At 37.1% G+C, this 13,794-nt stretch overlaps 1 protein-coding gene across 3 annotated transcripts in view; it reads right to left on the reverse strand.

Annotated features, from left to right (window-relative positions):
- ATP8A1 (ATPase phospholipid transporting 8A1) overlaps positions 1-13,794 on the reverse strand; it is a 3,191,789-nt gene that overhangs the window by 1,385,951 nt on the left and 1,792,044 nt on the right. For all 3 annotated transcript variants that reach the window (XM_044061519.1, XM_044061518.1, XM_044061517.1), the window contains one exon: positions 1,618-1,687. In XM_044061519.1, the coding sequence (XP_043917454.1) occupies positions 1,618-1,687 (70 nt within the window). The remainder of the gene's footprint in view (positions 1-1,617; positions 1,688-13,794) is intronic.

Genomic DNA, 13,794 nt, shown 5'->3' on the forward strand with positions numbered 1-13,794 from the left:
TGAAGTGGAAGACCATCATAAAAAAGGGGTAGAGTCCATAATAAAAAAGGCAACAACAAATGTACTTTCTGCGACAGCTGAGGAAGTTCAACTTCCCACAAGGTACTGTTGATTCAGTTCTATACAGCAGTCATTCAGTCTGTTCTCAGCTCATCCATAACTGTGTGGTTTGGATCTCTGTCTAATCATGACAAAAATAGGTTACATCGAATAGTCAGGTCTGCCAAAAACATCATTGGTGCTACTTTGCCCTCCTTACAGGACCTGTACTATTCCAGAGTCATGAAAAGGGCAGGGAAAATCATCAACGACTCTTCACATCCAGGCCACCATCTTTTTGATCTATTACCATCGGCCAGGTGTTATAGATTAATGCACACCAAAAGAAGCAGATATGACAACAGTTTTTTTCCACAGACTCTCAAGTTCATAAAAGGTTAACTCAGCTTATTAGGGTGGGGAATTCTTTTTCCTAAGCCTCTGAGGATTCTGCAGTATTATTTACATATTTTGTTAATACTTGTTTCTTTCAGAGTTTACTTCAGTATTTCTTGCACTTAGTTGCACTTTGCATCTTGTATGCATATGTATGTTTACATTTTTTTGTCTTGTTGTTTAAGTAAGTTTTTTATGTAATTCATACTTGGAGAGTCAATGAAACCGGAGTCAAATTCCTTGTATGTGCACATACATACTTGGCTAATAAATGTGATTCTAATTCTGATTCTGAAAACAGCAATGATGTGATCCGATACATCTAACCCTCACTATCCACAGAAGTAAGCATAACTAATAAGACATAAGAGACCAGAAAAGTGGCAGTTCTGGTTTCAGTAAGCAAGCAAGCACGGAACGTGAAAGCAACATTTATAAAGAAACTGAACACTCAGCACTCATTAACCATCTGAAAGTATCAGGGAAGTATGACATCCAAGCATGCAGCAACCAATTAGCCAAAGGCTGTTTACGTCTACCCATTTACGCATCTTCCCAGCCTCACAAAATGCAGGACTAATGACCAGCATCGCAGCTCTACCTGCCACCTAGATGAGTGCAGTACTATCATTAAAATGTACTTTAAGGTTGGCAGGCTTCTGAAGACTGGACTAATCTGCAGAATGTTTATGTCGAGAGTTTCCTCCTATAGACACCAGATACATTTTACCTGGCTTTTGTGCAGGTAAGCACTCCAGCCACTGGTAGAGGTATTTGCAATTACATTCTGAACTACTGGAGTCAAAAGAAAAGGACAATTTTAATATTTCAGGGGCTTCAGCCACTACTCTCTGTAGCAGGAGAAATAATGTGAAACAATCTGTTCTCAGCACAAAAGTGTTGGTTCTTCTCAAACCTGAGAGTTCACTTCTTCAAGTGAAGTGTGACAAATGATGTTACTATAATGGCCACTTGCCACTGTTCTCAAACTCTTGAGAATTTCTCTTTCATGAATGATGCCTAAATTCCTGAAGCGACAGACAGGGGAAACGCAGTATTTATTGGGTCTGGAGAAGAATAAGATGTTTTAACTAAAGCAAAAATAAGACCCAATATGGTAATCTGCTATATGGGGATAAAATGTACAATGTAAAAGCAGACAAGTAAAAAAAAAAAACTTACAGCTCCTTTGCAGTACAGACGCAGCTTTCCTGTTGGTGTTCGAACTATCACAGACATCCGTTTTCTATTGCTGAATGTATACAAACAAATAAAAAAATATATGATGTCATGGCTGTCACCAACATGCATAAATTCAGTAACATTAAACATTAAAAAGAAGCAATCATTTGAAAAGAATTATGCCAATACAATTACTACATGCTATTGCTTACATGAGTGCAATGTCACTGAAGCAGTTAATTCCAATGTTTTGGTAATGCTGATAAAATACCATAATTCCTCATTCTGTAGTTGATCTTGTTTATGTTGTAGCCATAACTGTCAGTTTTCTAATTTAATTAAAACTGCTTCTGAAAAACGAAGTTGGGTACAAAATGGCTATGATTTCAAAGCGAGCTATTAAAATTAGCCAGTTATTCTTCAATGAAAGACTAATGAACAGGTTGCTGGAAGAAGCAGAGCACATTAATCACTGGGCATCATATGCCAGGGATGCTGCAGGAATAAAACATCATAAAATGAGACAAAGCAGAAAGAAATGCAGGGACTGGTCACTAAGATTGATCAAAGTAAGAAAATACAGTAAAACATGTTTCCTTAATACATTTTGCACTGCAAGATGCAAGCTATGGCTTGCCATGTTAGCCTAGTTCTTCCTTTCTTCATTACCTCCTTTAGGTTATAACAACTGTAAGCTAGTTGTGTTACTGCCTCCCTCTCTCTCATGATAATACTGTGACTTCATTGTCAAAAAGATACAGTCCTAACACTGCTCTAAGTACAGCTGTGTGAGGAGCTCACCATAACAGTACACACCGAAGAAGGATTACTGATGAACTAAAATTATTGACATAGGGGAACGAGCTATGGCAGACGTCTCCAAGTCAGCCTGCTCCATATCTAATGCTTTTATTCTGGTGAATCAGGATATGTTGTACAAAGTGAAGAGTCTTACATTATGGTTAACCACATTTCAGAGAGTCCCAAATGTGGTACCATGTCCTCAGGTGCTACTAGGGATAAGTATGAACATGTAAAAGGTGGGTGTGTGTTCTGTTCCTGGCAAGTGCTTTTCATGCACCTTTGGAGCTCTACTGATCAACTCATTATAAAAAAATTGGGGAAGGAGGGGGAGACTTTGTATTGCAACAGTAATCAGACTCAATCATCTACTGAGTTTGACACAAATAAACTCTACTCTTCATGCAGATGACTGCTGCAGTGGAATTCCAGACCACACCTCTCAACTGTCCAGATTTTTGCAGAATGTCCAGATTTTTTACTCATATTTTTGGTTCACTTCTTATAAAATTGTGGTTTTCTGGCAAATCACTCACAAAGTACTGATGACTGAAGTCAGAAAATAATGGCAAACATTAGAGTGTCAGACTTCATATCCTTCAGAAAATTCATGGTAATGCAAAACCTGTTATTCTATCAACTTTCTAAGTTTGTGAGAGCAATATATAAAAAGTGTACTTATTTTGGGGCCTTTGTCCCCCCATTAGGTATGACTTTGTCCAGATTTCTTGCTCTAAGAAATTGAGAAGTATGTTCCAGACATTTCTTTATTCCTTTTACCTCCAACAAATTATAACAAAATTTGATGATATAATCAAAGAAATAAATAAATTACTTTAATTCACAGAGATAATAAATGGACAAGACCAGTGAATATTGTACCAAGATCTAATTAGGCGACATCCAAACCAACAACATTTTGATGACTCAACCAGTCCATTCTAACAGGATAAACATAAGCTTTTGCTAAAATATTCCACTGCATTATTATATTTCTACAGTGGATATAAAAAGTGTACACACCCCTGTTAAAATGCCAGGGTTTTATGATATAAAAAATGAGACCACAACAAATCATTTTAAAACTTTTCATACCTTTAATGTTACCTATAAACTGTACAAATCAGTTGAAAAACAAACAAATCTGTTGGGGGAAAAATATAAAAAATAAAAAGCATACAATAAGCTGGCTGCATAAGTGTGCACATCCTAAAACTAATACTTTGTTGAAGCACATTTTGCTTTAATTACACAATTCAGTCCATTTCTAAATTCAGTAAAATATCTTTTGTAAGCTAAGAAGATAAAGACAGATATATCCCTGGAAACTGAATTTGATTTAGGTAAGAAGAACATTTTTGTTGAGCAGTGAATACTTTTAATACTCTGAAAATTAGTAGTGTTATTTGTAAGTAAAGCTAACTAAGTACATAATCTTAAATGTCACATATTTTGATTAACTTACGTAAAATGTACTTAGTATTAGTGTTCCAAGTGAAAAAATTACCATAATTTGTAAAAAGTAACAATGATTCTGCATTTTTTAATGTTTTGACAAAATTTAGTGTAAGGAAGAATCATGAGTTCCCAGTGTACTCTGAGGGTTACCCTTGCAAGAAAACAATTGTCCATATATGTCTAGTTTTGGAATACCAAAATGACGGTGGGGAAAAGTGTATCTTGCATAAAAAAAAAAAGTCAGTGAGAATATATTTTACACTTAAAAAGAATTATTCTGTCAGCAAAAGATAAAATAACATTTTTCCAATTTAGAGAAATGTTTTTCATAATTTGATGCATTTTAATAATTTGGGAAGACTCACGTAGCTAACAAGAATGGGGAGGGGGGAAAATCAGTCAATGTCCTGCCATGTCTCTTTAAATAAGCTCTTGCAGGACTGCAGTCTCAAACCCTGCTTTACTGGACTGCAGATTCAGTCTTTAGTGTTTTGAAAAGGTGTGGACAGAGGATCAGATGGCTGCCTTACAAATGCTCTTTGCAGAGATACTTCTTAAGAAAGAGGATGTGGTAACAGCTGCCTTCACAGAGTATGCCCTAGTCTGTACTTAATCAACTCTTCCATACTTCTTATAACTAAGAATTGAAGCAGTTAGGTAGCCATTTGGAGTGTGTTTCTTTACACACTGGCTTCCCCACTTTTCCTTAAGTGAAAGCCACAAATAACTGATACGTTAAATAACTATACTATACTATACAATAATCAAATCTATATATAAAAATTAAATATATTAAATATATTGATATATATCAAATAACTATAATAGCCACAAATAACTGATATGTTATGCAGTATCTAATACAAGAAAATCTGCTTACACCCACTCAGCATGGCTTCAGACCCAAACATAGCACCACTACAGCTCTATTATCCTTCCTCAACGCTGTCTCTAGAGCCATGGACAGCCATAAACTTATTTCTTGACTATTCTTGGACGTCTCAAAAGCTTTCGACACTGTCTCTCACACTCTTCTGCTGCACAAACTGCATAACCTCAACTTCTCCTCTGATACTGTTGCATGGTTCTCCAGCTACCTCAGTGATAGATCTCAATCAGTGAGATGGCATTCTGCACTCTCCCCTCCTCCCTGTAAAAATGGTTGTACCTCAAGGGCCTATCCTAGGGCCTTTACTACTTAGCTCTATAGCTCCTGTCCTCAGTCATCATTAGTGCAATACGCAGATGACACTACAGTCATCACCACAGCTAACTCTCCCTCTAAGCTCTTCTGAGCTACTCAGGCATCTTTTAACTTAGTTGAAACATGGCTCTCCAACAACCGGCTCATCCTTAACCCTAAAAAAACAAAGCTGTTACTCTTCCTACCTAAAAAGTTCACCAATATTAAACTCTCCTTCTCCATACAGTCCCTTAATAACACTCCCATTCAGGTAGAATCCACCACTAAGCTCGCTCTTAGGCATAACCATCGAAGATCAGCTTAAATTTGACTTGCATGTTAATAACTGTATCAAAAAGACTCATTCAAAACTAGGGCTCCTTTACTGCAACAAGAAATTCCTTACCTCGGAAGCCAAGATTATTCTCTCTCTTACCTACTTTCTACCCAGTCTAATGTACAATTCTCAAATTCTTACAAATTTTAACTCAGCACTCCTGACCAAACTCGAATCTACCTACAATAAGGTAGCTAGATCTGCTGCCCAACAAACCTATAAATCCCATCACTGTCTCTCTCTAAAACACCTAAACTGACTTGAATTACCCCACCAGCTTCTTCTCTCTCAGCTCCAGATCACCCATTCTATCCTATACCAGCCTTCCTACTGCCCAGCACGATCCCCTCTCATCTCCCACTATTCTCCCTCCAGACTTCTCCGAAGCTCTAACCAAGACCTACTATAAATCTACAAACCCAAGTCTAAATTTGGACACAACATGTACAGCTATCACCCTACTATAGCCTGGAATAGGCACTCACTAGAAATCAGGACCCTTACACATCCTAAATAATTTAAGACAGCCACCAAAGGGCACTTTAAAGTCACTGGTTCTACCACTGCACTCTCCCTCCTTAAACATCCCCTACTTCTCATACTTTAATCTACTTTTTGCACTTAACTCACTCTTCTCACTAGCTCTCTCTAATCTTCCTTTACTACTCTTTCTACTGTCGTCTAAAATCTATTAAGCAAATTGCCTCAGAGAAACATTTTATTGTAATTGTCTTGCCTTCATGTAACTACATTATGATAAAACTGGGTTTTTGTAACCACTTACCCCAAAACCTATATTCATCTTAATGACACATTTCTTTTTATACATCTTGAAATAGTTTTGCTATACTCCTGATTACTGACACTGTATAACATTGTATTGCTACTTAACGCCTTGCAATAATCATGTAACACTGCTGTTTAATGCTAATTTATAATGAAAACTGTATAATATGTTGGAGCTTTTCTCCCCGGGCCTCTGCTAAAAAAGGGCTCTTCAGCTCAGTCGGACAATCCTGGTCAACAAATGTAATATAAATAAATAAATAATAAATAAATGTCAGTCAGAAGGATTTAGCCCATATCCAGGTAACACCAAAGCTGCATGTGGGCATCCAGGAGGTGCGAAAACCTCTCCCACTTGTTCTGGGGTTAAGGAAAAACAAAAGTAAATACCCGGGTTAAGACATATTTTTTTTTATTGTATACATTTGTTAACCAGGTAAGCAAACTGCATACAAGTGTTTCTTTTCAGGATTGCTATCTGGTTATGGTTAAGTGATTTTCTCAGAGTCTCACAGTGGGCAAATGGATGTAGAAGCAAGTCAGGTCCTGCACCTTGTTCTACAGAAAGCAGTTTGTTAATAGCTCAATGCCTTAATCATATATCTCAGTTGTCCAGATTTTTGCCTCATATTTTTAGTCTATTCCTCATACAAATTTGTGGTTTTCTGGCAAATCACTGAGGACTGAAGTCACTAAATAATGATTCACTCTTCATATCGTTCAGAAAGTACATGCCAATGCAAATCCTTATATTCTAGCAATTCTCTAAGAGCAACATTTAAAATCTGTCCCTATTTTGGGGCCTTTGTCCCCTCTTTATTTTAGGGTTTAGCCAACTTTATTGCGCTATTAAGTTGAGATGTATGGGCCCTTAATCCTCTGTGCTAACTGTTCATGCACCCTAGGAAATTGAGAAAGTCCCCTACTCACACTGAAGTCTGGATGCTCATTGTTTTCTACAAATAAAGTATTACTGATTTTCCTCATGGTTCCTTGAGACATTTTTTTGTTTTTGTATATAATGGATCCAGGTCAGCTCTGCCAGACTACAAGGATATAGCATGACTAAAACTCATATTATTCAAGTTCTACTACCAGCTCTGGTGACTGTTGGAGTTGGTATGAGGGAGGATTGGAGTGATATAGCTTAGCTGGCTCACCTCTTTTTTGGGGGTGGGGGTTGGCAGGAGCATAGAGTTCAGTACCATAGCTGAATCCCTGTTGAAGACTGGAGGCCTCACAGAGTGACAGCTTCAAAGGTGGCAGGGATATTCTGACGGATTATGTCACTTGCTGAAGTGAGTGACATACACTTGCTAATGCCTACTACCCACTGTACCCTGAATGTGTTACTGGGCATGAACAATGGGATTAGGGCTGCAAATAACAAAAATCCAAACCACCCAATGGCTTTCTCAGTGACAGCCCTGGTACTGAAAACATGGGCCATTTAAATGAGAGAGGATCTGGCGAACAGAAATAGCAGGATCAAAAATTAGCACAGAAAAAAGACAGGATCCTATTGGAACATTGGACAATTAAATGAAATAGCTTTACATTTTCAGTTTTGACTTGTGAAAAGCTCTGATTTGTAAAACAAATTTCCTGTGAAATCAAAAAGTGCATGCGTACAGCAGTCAGCGGGATATCTCAGATAAACTGCACAGCCACAGTAATGATATTATGCACAATTATGGCACTTTATTTACCAGCTTTGCAAGTTTGCCAAGAGCTGGTCCCTTAAAATAAATCTTGACACTTGGCCAATGCCACAGCAATGCAATACCCTACCCTACTTTACTACAGAAATTTGTCCTTCAAGCCCTACACTTTACAGCCTGAGTTATTTATCTCCCTAGAACCCACCATCCACAAAAGCTTACCAACACACACTCTCAAAAAATCTAAAATGTTTAGTTTACAGCCCTGGCCAGAATTCCTCTTTACGCTATCCCCTATCATTTTTCTTTTTCCAAAGCAATACTGAAACAGACTAATCCTACCTAGAAATATAAAAACAAACTAAGCTCACCATGTTAAAATGTTTCCTACTTAATGCAGGTAGCACTAAAAAAATACAGAACTGAGCACATTTCTACAGGTTCACTCCCAGGACCTCATGAATGGCTGAAATTTGTACACCCCCTCCCTCTTCTATTAAATTCTAGGCTATAACTATGCTCTTAACAGCCCAGGATCTTCATCAGGTAGGATACAATGAACTATTATAGATTAAACTTTCATTTAAATACCTTCTTCCAAGCCAACTTCACATTAGAATATGAACCCAGCCAACTTGTAGTGAGAATCACACAACTAAAAGTTCCTGGCCTCTGTACTGCTTCAACCTATTGTCTACCTTTCCCATTTCAAAACAAAATTTACTAAACCCAATAACACATTCTATTTCTCAAGTTAAACATTTGATAACATTTAAGGACTTCAACTTAACCCTACTGGATAACAAAAATAACTTTAATGGATGTCCAGCAGACCTAGGCTTCATACAATTAATCTCCAATCCCACTTGGTCAAACCTAAAATTCAAAAATAACTTGCTCTTAAATCTTGAAATGTCATATATACCAGATAAAATAGCTCATAAACAATACATACACCTTCTCTTGCTGATTACTGTCCAATAACATTTACTATTAACAACACTTGAAAAAGCAGATAGCTCAGATGATTACCTTTAGACCCAGAACTGCCAAATCCTTTCAAAACATCTTCTGCAAACAGACTGGTCTCCAATATTTTCCTGCAAAGTCTCCAAAACAGCAGCCAAGATGTTAAGAAGTCATCAGTTCAAAACTGGTCTTCTCATTAGGTCTTCACAAACCAAACAAACCAAACCAAATCAGTTGTTTAAGGAAAAAACAAAGATCCTACTTCAGCTTAGAAATAAGGCCTGGAAGTCTTGGAAAGACACCAACAGAACTGAAGCCAAACACATGCTTCTGACTTTTGGCAACCTAGAAAAAAGCACTAAAAGATACAAAAGCAATATCAAAACCACCAATCAAACTCTTTCAATCAGTCAAAAACACATTCTGGTCACAAGCAGATCAACTTTTATGTAGAAAAAGAAAGATAAAGAATCCCTCATCTAGCAATTTTGACTTAACCCTAAAGGCCCAATCTCAGCAGAAGCTTTCCTCAAAGGATTAATTCAACTCACACTCCCCTTCCCATGCCCCAAACACTCATCTATCAGACTAAAATCCCAAGACTGCACCTCTCTATTCTACTTTGAAACAGTTACAGTAGAAATTTAAACCCTACTTAAAATTCCTGGCAGTAACCCCAAGAGTGGCTGACAAATTATACCCCTTGTTTGAACAACCTCCACCTCTGTCGCAATACATTCCCCAACATATGGAAATAGCCCTTAATTAAGCCTATTCCAAAAACAAAGACAACTACTCAGACTTAAGCCAGCATGCATACCTCCTACACTTCAGAAAGTACTTGAAAAGCTAGCTTATAACCAATTCTTAAATTTCATTTCATTCCAAGGTCTACTTTCCAGAAACTGTCATGCTTGAGGATAAGCAGGAGCATCATAATAGTCCTCTGCATTCTATGTGATGTCATCCTATCTGGTATGGATAAGGGACAACTAACAAGAAGAAATATTTACTACACAGCTCACCAACTCCTCCAAATGATTGTAGACTTCACATAATTCATTACAAAGCTTGCCAGTGGTTCATCAAGTTTCCATAACATTTAACTTGTACAGATATGATAGACCCTAACACCTCCTCCAAAGCACTTCTAGTGAAAAGAAGTTCACCAATGCTCAGTTCTTTCATCCATTATATTAACAGTATGCCATTAAAGAATCCTTTATCCCCTAATTTGTTCTATTCAGATGACATGGTTATTTGCAGACCTGATTCTTCACATCATTATATAAGACTTCATCTTCAGTATCACATTATATAAGACTTCATCTTCAATATCATCTCCTGACCACTGCCAACAGTTTAAACTCGAGGAGACCATTTTAAAATCCAATCAAAACCAAAGCTGTGCTCTTTGGAACTTGTCAAAAGACATGATCTGTGCTACTTAAATGCCACATGTGTATCAGTACCAAACCCCCTAAAATCCACAACATCCTTTAAATTACTGAGCATTTTGTTAGATCCAACCATAAATCTCCAGCTTCATATCTAAAAAACAGCAGTAAAGTTAAATAAACCGTCATCTGGGCATGGAAGACTTCTCACTCCTCTCCATCAGGAAGGAAATCCATTGGAAAAGGAATTCTCATAGTCCAACTAGTATGCTCTCCCAGTGATATCCTTTGCATCAAAAAACATCAGCACACTTCAAACATTCCACAAGATTTGTTTCTTCATCTTCCTTTGACCAAATACTGATGGATTTACTGCACATCTGCAAGTCAAATGGCACCAGACATACTTGGTCTATGGATCTAAGTCTCTACTGCAACATCAACAAAATGGTTTACAGTCAGGTATACCTTGCAGCAGATATTAATGCTCTGGAACAGACTCTCCATCTACATAAAACAAAGCTCATCCCTGTTCAAACTAAACCTGGATCTATGAATGGGAAAGAGAAATGTTACCCCAGGATTGTAGCCTGTACTATTAATGGGCAGAGACAGCTACAAAATGCTTTATCCCATGCATGGATCCCCTCTAATTATCTAGGTATGGTATGGTATGGTATGATATGATCCCAGTTATTCTTAACAGGGCCTACCATTTACCTATGAACTTATTTAATACTTAGCCTAGAGAACATCACTGCTTAAGTCTCAAAAAAGCAAAAAAGCTAAACACGTTTCAGCTCCTTCCAATTTAAGCTAATAAATAAACCCCTTTCTCTTTCCTAGCTAGTAAATTCACAACAACAGAAAAATAGATAATCTAATAATACAACTTCAACTTGCACCATCCCTACACACCTCATTTGCAAACAAAAATGCAGTAACCATAGCTTTTGAATTCTAGGACCACAACTATGGAAGGCCATACCACCCACCATCAGAGATACCACTGGACTCACTGCTCGCTACTCTGACAGTCCACCTCACACACCACCTAGTACTGCCTACCAGGTGCTATAATGGCTTTTCACCCATGTTAGGCCTGTAAAATAAGAAGCTATGTGTTATCAATGCACTCTGGTGTCCCCTATGTCCTGTATGGGGAGCAAACATGTGACATATGGCATATACAAGATCTAAAGGCTTTGGTAAACTGGTCGAACTTTGGGCTATTCTTGGCAGAAGAAGGTGAAGAATACTACAAAAGTGATACAGAAGAACATCATTTATTACACTATTTTTTTTCTTCTTATAATATATGCCTCTAAAATCTACCACCCTGCTTCATGGCTCACTTTATCAAAGCCTTTAGCTACATCACATGCTATCAGTCTTCTTTATTTTCTTTAAGTATCATCTCGACTACCCTTTCACTATAATTACCACTTTCTTCACCTCTCTTCCTTTGGTACCATGGATACCTTTTCCTACTACCTCATCCAATACCTTCTCCATCTTTTTTGTAGTATTTTCATAAAGAATTTAAACTCTCTATTACCTAGTTATAGGCCTCCATTTTTTTTATATATTTCCTTTCACCCTTTAACATTTTATCACTCTGCCACATATGTCTTCTTCCATTATACCTTCCTTCATCCATTCTTTTAATATTAAAAAATAATTTTTCATCTTTATTCATTTCCTTGCTATACTCATAGGTTATACCATTGAATCCTGGTGCTGATTCATTCTTACCTTCTTTTAATACCATCCCCATTTCTTCTATTAATATATAATTTTCTAAAAAATATATTTTATTTTCTCAGATATTTTTTCACTGCCCTTCCAGCTCTTCTTTTTCATAATTTTTTGCTACAAAATTCTCTACCATCTCCATAATATCTTCTTATTTGCATTTTGTCTCCTTTGACATCCACAACAGTATCCATCCTTTCTTGCATTTTTACTTCTTTTCCTAAATTAAGGGCACCTCTACCTTTTTCTGTTTCGGCAAAAAATCTTTGCCTAAATAATATCATTTTTACCTTTTCACTATTCCTTGCATACATCTGTTTTTCTGTTTCAATCATTTTGTCACTTCTTTGCTCAACCTCTTTCACATAATTTTGTAAAATGTCTTTATAATTCATCTTAATTTTTTATTCTTCTTTCCCCTTGCAAATATATTTTTATACTCCCTCTTATACACTACCCACCACTGTGTCCAACTTTTATAGAATGGTCTCATTTGTCATATGATCTTTCTATATTTATTTCTCTCATCATTTCTTCCTCCTTTTTAACCTCTGCTATTAACCTCTTTATCCTTTCCCCTCCTGTATTATTTCACTCTTTCCCTATTCAAGTCTACACTGCTCTATGATGTCAAAACTGCCATTGTACCCCCCCCCCCATTATTTTTCATGTCTTTAAAGTAAAACAAAAGTTATGCACTTAGATAATGATAGAGCCATGTTGTCTCATTTTTGTCTGGTTCAACCTCTTGGTTGTTGGATCTGATGTCAGTGCCTTCTTCTAAAGCTGTGGATCTGAGGCTCTGACTCCTCCCCTACCCATAATTACCTCCTTTCCACTAAAGTAACTCAGATAGAGTTTGCTGAGTTATATCTAAAAAACTGATTCCCTCCTATGACTGAAAAAAACTTTAGGTACTACAGTTGGGGAATATGTTAATACCACATCACAGTACAGGAAGAAATTTTAACAGACAAGGTCTTAGGTGAAGTCTGTCTGTTCACCAGAAGCTATCAGTTACAATATTGGAAGGTGGAAGCAGAGAGGGATGTTGAACTGGACAAAAATTAAACAACACGGATCTTTTGTTATAGTAAGTACATAACCTTCCTATCTGATGTCTATTTTCATCCGCTTCAAACTCTGAGACAGATTCCCAAGCTGCAAAAAGTACCAGGGTGGCAACAACAAAGAACAATTCTGAGTATAGTGGAACCAAATGAAGAACTTGATCTTGACTGCAGATCCAATTTGTAATGTAATATAAAGGTGCGAACAGTGGACTATGTTGCTGCTGCACAAATGTCACCAATGGGGCCTCTCTTCATGAGTGCAGTAGAAGTAGCTATTGCCTTTGTGGGCTTTTGGTTTTGTAAATAGGGGGTAAACCCAGGTCATTATAAACTAAAGAAATGCAGTCCAACAGCCATTTGGAAACTGTAACCTTTGATATGCTTCTCCCCAATTTCAGTGTAGAGAAGGATACAAATAGTTAATCTGACTCCCTGATAACCTAGTTCAATGCAAACAGAATTGGAGCTATCTGTGAACATCCGGTAAGTGTACAATATATTCATTTTTGTTTGAGAAACTGGGAAAAAAGGGACTGGAAAATCAATTGCTTGATTAAAATTTACTTTGGAAGTCACCTTTGGTAGGAAGGAAGAATTAGTTCTCAAGGCCGCTCTGTCTTTATGAAAAATAAGATATGGCAGTTTGCAAGATAGTGCTTGTAATTTGGAGCTCTATCTAGTGGATGTAACAGTGACAAGAAAAATGGTTTTCCATGAGAGATGCTGGCTCAAAAGTTTTTTGGGTCAAGACTTAAAG

The sequence above is a fragment of the Protopterus annectens genome, chromosome 2.part0 (genome assembly GCF_019279795.1).
Source record: "Protopterus annectens isolate FY-2018-M chromosome 2.part0, PAN1.0, whole genome shotgun sequence".
Lineage (NCBI taxonomy): Eukaryota > Metazoa > Chordata > Ceratodontiformes > Protopteridae > Protopterus > Protopterus annectens.